The sequence below is a fragment of the Notothenia coriiceps genome, unplaced genomic scaffold (genome assembly GCF_000735185.1).
Source record: "Notothenia coriiceps isolate Sejong01 unplaced genomic scaffold, NC01 NC01_scaffold00031845, whole genome shotgun sequence".
NCBI classification, from domain to species: domain Eukaryota; kingdom Metazoa; phylum Chordata; class Actinopteri; order Perciformes; family Nototheniidae; genus Notothenia; species Notothenia coriiceps.
The window spans coordinates 133,063-139,698 of NW_011364546.1; the positions used below are offsets into that span (position 1 = coordinate 133,063).

At 37.9% G+C, this 6,636-nt stretch overlaps 1 protein-coding gene across 1 annotated transcript in view; it reads right to left on the reverse strand.

The window, feature by feature from the left end:
- Positions 1-3,535, reverse strand: part of LOC104960296 (egl nine homolog 3-like) — a 44,482-nt gene extending 40,947 nt beyond the window's left edge. The window contains exon 1 of the mRNA XM_010788278.1: positions 3,063-3,535. Within this exon, the coding sequence (XP_010786580.1) occupies positions 3,063-3,143 (81 nt within the window). The 5' untranslated portion in view covers positions 3,144-3,535. The remainder of the gene's footprint in view (positions 1-3,062) is intronic.
- Positions 3,536-6,636: the final 3,101 nt, after the last annotated feature.

Consider the following 6,636-nt stretch of genomic DNA (forward strand, 5'->3'; position numbering starts at 1 on the left):
GGATTCAGAGAGGTCGGTCAGAATGGAAAGTCCCCCTGCAAGTTCCTCCAAGGGAGATTTCCTTCATAGCTGAAATCACTAGTGCGGCAGTCTTGGCTGCATCAAAAAAGAATGGCAAGGAAGGCTTAATGCCAGAAATCTCATCATACATATGCTTACTTTAATACATTAAATACATTATAATTATAGTGGATTCAACACACCAAATGCTGTAATCGAAGGATGTTTAGTCAATATATAATAAGGATGTACGAAGATGGCACCAATGTTGTCCATTATGAACAGAGCTAAGCAGATCCATCTTAGTCCGCTGTAACCAATTTTGAATCTATGGTTTCCTTTGATCCAAAAAATACTAGTGGCAGTGAACAAAATCAATTGTTTTAAATACCATTTTGGATTTCTCAGACAAGTATTACTTGAGAAAGGCCATAGGAAAGAAAAATAGGAAGACTATGGTTCAAGCATTAGATTTTTTCTCAAGTTCAGTGTGAATAAATGTTGGCTTTAGTCTAAGTTTGGCCTTGTGTGTTTACATTATTGCAATCAGTCGATATGCATTTTAAAATCTCCTTAAATCGTACACACGATTTACTTGGCTCTCATGTCATTAAATTCTACCCAGGCTTTATTATTGACAGACTCAAGTAGAATCTAAAAATCGAGACTTGATTTGGAATAGAATCGGGCCCCCCAAAATGAAAAACTAATTGAATTGTGAGCTACCAAAAGAGTCACACCCCTACAAGAGATTTATCCGAATAGAAATGCAGATGAAAAGCAGAGAGATGAGAGACAGAAATGCAGATGAAAGAGCAAGTCTGCAGCTCCAGTAATGCCACACTTTTTTTTTATGGTATCTTATCGATTACTGCAGGAGAAAGTGTCTTTTTGCAAACCACTTTTCACTGTAAGAATTAGATGTAGAGCAAAAGGGAAGAGTCTTGCTGCCTTGGTGGGCGTTAAAACAATGGGCTTTCAGTCATTGGACAGTTTCTATCATCACTTTATCATGTTTACCTCTAGACCTTTATATATACAGTCTATGCTCTAGAGACCCACTGCAATGACTGACTAGCAGACGCCACAGATGGTACAAATATACACTTGTGCCTTGATGGGAATGGCAGAATTAGCTGGAGAGAAATATTATGTGCATACACTGCAACAGTATCCATGTGAGTGCTATTGCCTGTCGCTGTGTCTCTACTTCAGATTCAATCAGGAGGGAAAGCTATATCAGCAAACTGAGGAGCAGGGCTATGCTCACATAACCAACTGTCTGCATCTCATGCACACACACACACAGACACACACACACACACCCACACAGACCCTTTGATCACTGCAAAGGTGACAAGTGGAGGAGCGTACACAGTTATCCAGAGGGAATTGTTGCAACAAAAAGTGACATAAAAAGTTACCAATAATAGAAACTGCTTCGTGCAGTACGAGCGTTGCTATTACTATGACAACAACAAAAAATAACAGAGCAGGACAGCAGCTTTTTTACAAAACCAGCACAACGATTAACAAAAGCAAGCATACACAGAGCAGCCCAGACATGCTGACTACAGAAGAAGGAAGCCGTTTTTTCCAAACATTTAAATAAATCTCTCAACACTAATTACCCTTTAAAAAAATGTAGCAATTCTGTATTTTTTAAGGACATTTTACACATGAAGAATGCAAAGTAATGGACTAATAAAATGGCTGTGTGCGTGTGCGTGTGTGTGTGTGTGTGTGTGTGTGTGTGTGTGTGTGTGTGTGTGTGTGTGTGTGTGTCATATCCCTCAGCCTGCAGTCCGATCTTAATCCAAGTCTCGTGATCAGGCTGCTGTTAGTTCTCTGACAGAGGGAGGGGGGAGAAAAGAGCTGCAGCGGCCTGACAAAGATTTTTTAGAACCACTGCTTCTCACTCTGTAACACACCGACACAAAAAGCTATTGCGCGACACTCATAATGAGCAATCTGTGGTTTACACCTGCCTCCACCTCTGTGCAGTGACTCACTGCTAGTCGTGCTCGTGCTTCTGCTCTGAACCAGTTTCAGTTTTGGCTCTACAATTGCCATCTGGACAGTTACAGGATTGATGGTTAGCCCAGGGAGAATTGTTTTGCTCCTTTGACAATTGCATAATGGCATGTACTGAATGACTCTTTACTCTGTGACTTCCTCCCTATTAAAATGTATATATTTCTGTAACAAAATAGGTCCTCAAATCTACAATGATTATAAGTAGGACATCTTATAAAAACAGGCATCTGTGTTTTCTTGCAAGTTTCTCTACATATGTTTCAAGTGAACTATTTTGGGGTCCAGATTTAGTTGCGTTTTTAGTTAGAGTACAAACACATATACATACTCTAAACACAAAAGCTTTGAACTCAATCTAAACTCCACATATCCCTTACGTATTTCCTGATAAATAAAATCATTAATTCAGTGGTTGTATGGAATAAAGCAAATCTAATAGACACCAGCACCCAACTACCTCTAGATGCAGTAGTAATTAAACTTTAGTACTCAGATGTTATACTTAAGTAAAAGTAATAATACCTCACTTTAGAAATACTCTGTTACAATTAAAAGTCCCGCATTGTACTTAATTACCAAATCTCAAAGTACTCTTTATCCAAAATGGTGGTATTAATAACATACATGATATCACTTGTTTTTAACTAAATTATACATTTATGCGTATATTATTTTAATATTGCAGACGATAAAGGATGAGATTACATTGAAACCTTTTTATACTGCCAGATATCTCCATCCATAATAGTACAGCATAATGTATTTGTTGATTTAACGTTTGTATGTGAACTTGCAAAAGTAACTGAGGTCGTCAAACAAGTGTAGAGGTGTAGTGGAGTAAAATTATAAAGTAGCATACAATGGAAATACTCAGATAAATTACATATATTTCAAAAGGGTACTTGAGTACATTTACTTAGTTCTTTGCCCCACTGCCTTTGACGTATAGCCCTGAAAACTAAATACAAGTATCCCTACCCAGAAAAGACCCCTGATCTGAGCCTCCTTCCTACAGCAGCACCTACCTGCAGATCCGCTCCTTGCAGTCTACAATCCATGTACTTCTCCCACGCAAATGACAGGTCAGTCTGCTGTGGACTGGCCATGTCGTCCACACCTGCAGGTACAGCACCAGTCAGGGCAATGAGGAAGTCAGGAATGGCAAAATGATCCTTTTGGTGTCCTCTCCAATCCTCCAGGAGGCTGAAAGAGCCCCGGACAGCACCGAACGAAGCCCCAAATGTTCTCCTGAGTCATTCATAGCAGATTCATGATTCACTGCGCTGCTTTGTCACTTTTTAACAGTGCTTCTGCAGAAAGATATAAAGTGTCAATGGTTAGCTAAACACAAATAGCTGGCAAAGCCTGTTTCACTTTTACCCGCACCCCCTGAGAGACTGCCTGTTGTTTATGGCGCACTTTAACCTGACTTGAACCCGAAACTTCCATGCAAGCTTTAGACAGTGTAGCGTTACCAAAACAAAACGGGCTAAGCAAGACTCTCAGCTAAGCTAGCTATGTATCACGGGACATGCGTCAACTCCGCGGGAAGATGGAAGCAACTCGTTTCCGGTATAGGAATGTATTTTCAAAATAAAAGCACCCAACATGTCAGTCGGTAATATTACTAAACAATTTTACTAAAAACAGTTCAGTTAGATCAATACTCATACTAACAATGAGGATGACATCGCTTTCAAAAGTGTTTAGTTGGGAGGCAGTAACATTTTTCTCACACTATTACAATTATTATATATTTGAATACCTTTGTAAATTGTATTTTTGTTATTAATCTATTACAATGCAGGGTCCTTGAGGGGTGCATGACTATAAACTGAAGCCAACAATATGTAATTACAAATGATAGTAGCCTAAAGCATACACATTAACACATCACAGATATGTGATGAACATAAACAGATACAGATCTACACTTTATTTTCATATAGAGTCAATTCCATCCAAGGAACACTTATTAGACGAGAAATAATCATTTATGTACTCCCTAAAAACATCAAGCCATTATTGCGAGGAATAATTGCATTATATTCCTATAAGATTGATATTTCCTATGTTACACAAACGAATTGTTTTATTCAAGACAGTCATTGTATGCGTTTTAATATCCCAGTTGAGAAAACGATGCAATTCATGTTTTATTTTGAAAGTGCTTCTCGATAGGTGGGTTTATTGTTCTACCTGGCTTGACTGCAAGGAGCGACCAGAAAGCTCAATTATTTTATCCATAATATTCGCATAAATACCATATAGGCTTAAAAGCCGCTATACATAATGGGTTCTACAACCCGTTATTAAGAACAAAACATAATTTCTGTAATTTTAGTTCTCCTGCATACAATCATTACGTTAGCTTTTGATGCACATCATCGTACTGTGTAAGGCAGCTGTCAAAACTGTAGCAGAGAGAAACAAACACATGTAACGGTCTTTACAAACATGAGCAGACCGTCTGGCTTGAGCTGCATCTTTGTCACATTCAATATATCCAGTTTACAGTGTGAATAATTAATTTTCATACATACCTTCGTTTCTCATAAATTAAAGCCAGCTAATGCTAGCCTTCGTGCAGCAGAGACTGACTTTGCTGTGTGATTTTGCCCTCAGCGATGACTGCCAGACAGTCCCATACGATAACCCTACTGTTCAATGCTTGGCTGCTAACGTTAGATTGAAGTTTTCTTAGTGTTTTTTCGTTAGAGGGTAGCGACTAGACCTGCAATTATCGTATTTTAGTCCGCGAGATAAAGAAAATTACAGTTTTTAGTCAGCTAATGAATTGGCAGGATACACAGAAAACGTAAAATGTGAATTTAGCATGTACAAAATAATACAAGGACTCTGTCTCTTATTTATATAATAATGTATCTAAAGGTGGATTTATCCACGTATGTACAGTGTACACATGCATTTGTTATGGTTGAGATAGGGACAAGTTATCTTCGCAGACAAAACGGAGGGCCTTTTTTTCATCATTAATCACGAGCGCTCCCTGCTGTTGTCCTTCCCATTGGATAACACACAACTAAATCACCAATCAATTAAAGCCGGCCAGGAATTATGGTGCGTTTGTTAAAACATTTACATCCATGTAAGCAGCCTCATCATCAATACTGGTAACGAAAAAGAACAATTAAAAAAGTCCCAGGCTAACCGCCCTAACCCATTGCATGTTTCAATCCAAAGAAGTTTATATCCTTTCAGGCCAATCTGACATTAGTAAATAATATAAGCATAATCTTGTTTTTATCAATATGAACAATTTGCCCACTATTTGGGGCCATTTGAGATAATTCAATATCTACATATAAACTGTAACGAACAATATACATAGTTATCCCCAAATCTCAGTGTGTATATAGCTGTTATAAAGTCCAAAGCCTTTCCTTAACGTCATGTGTTTCTAGTTTTACTCAGTTTGTACAAAGATACACGTACATTTAATTATATTTGAAGGAATTACTTTCTGCTCTTTTTATAATCTTTAGATAGCCTATTTTGTATATCTTTAATCTTTCAAAACTGCATATCATTTTTAATGTAATTTATATCAAATGTTTACACATTCAAAGTCTAAATCTTGTAAGAATTAATAGCTATGCCCTCCTGATTGCCTCATTGCAGCGCACGTAGAACATCTACAATATTCCGAGTTTATCAAGAGCCCGTCAATGCACCACTGACGTAGGAGCGTGTCTCCCTTTTTGCAGCACCATAGTACAGGCTTGGGGGTGGCAGCATTTTCTTCCATTATAGCAACAAAGCAGAAACGTCATCCATTGCCACATTGCAATTTGGCAGCAGGCCATGTGAGGACCATGTAGAGATGCTTCTCTTTCAGCACCTGAAGGCAGGTGACACGTTTCAGTATTAGGCTACTATTAGGCTAAATTGGCTAATGAACATGATCGGGCTGGTCCTTTGTCCAGGGAAATTAAATCACCCCGTGTAACGTTTCACTTCTTCAAGTTGCCAAGTAAAGTTCAATATACTGAATCGGCAATAAGTTATAATGTGGGAAATATATACGCCGAAACCTGAAAGGAGTTGAACATAATTGAGATCATTTCATATTAAATCAAAAGATCCACAAACATAACTCCTAAAGAATATTTTAATATAATATAATTTAAATATAAATGTGGTTTAGTTTTAACTATGGCAGATAACATGAAAATCTATTGAAAATCTATTACGGCGGCAGCCCAATTCCACCTGGCCTAATGTATTTGTAATTACCTTCATCTAACACACGGCGTCGCTACAATTACACTAAAGCCACACACAGGAGACCAACATGTTAGAAAAATGTTTATTCTTATGCTGCCCAACATGTAAACTCATCCCACCAGCTCTTACAGACTAGTCCTAAATTCAACAGTAATACTTCCACAAGATAAACTAATTCAAGCAGACCTCAGTGTAACACGACTGACACGAGATGATGTCATGCATTGCTGTGATGAATTTCACATTAAATGATGTATCCCTTGAGCTTTATTCTCAGTTTATGTGCACTCAGGAAAAGAAACATAATAGTGTTTATATTTACAATTCTCGTGATTTTACAAAGGGAGATGT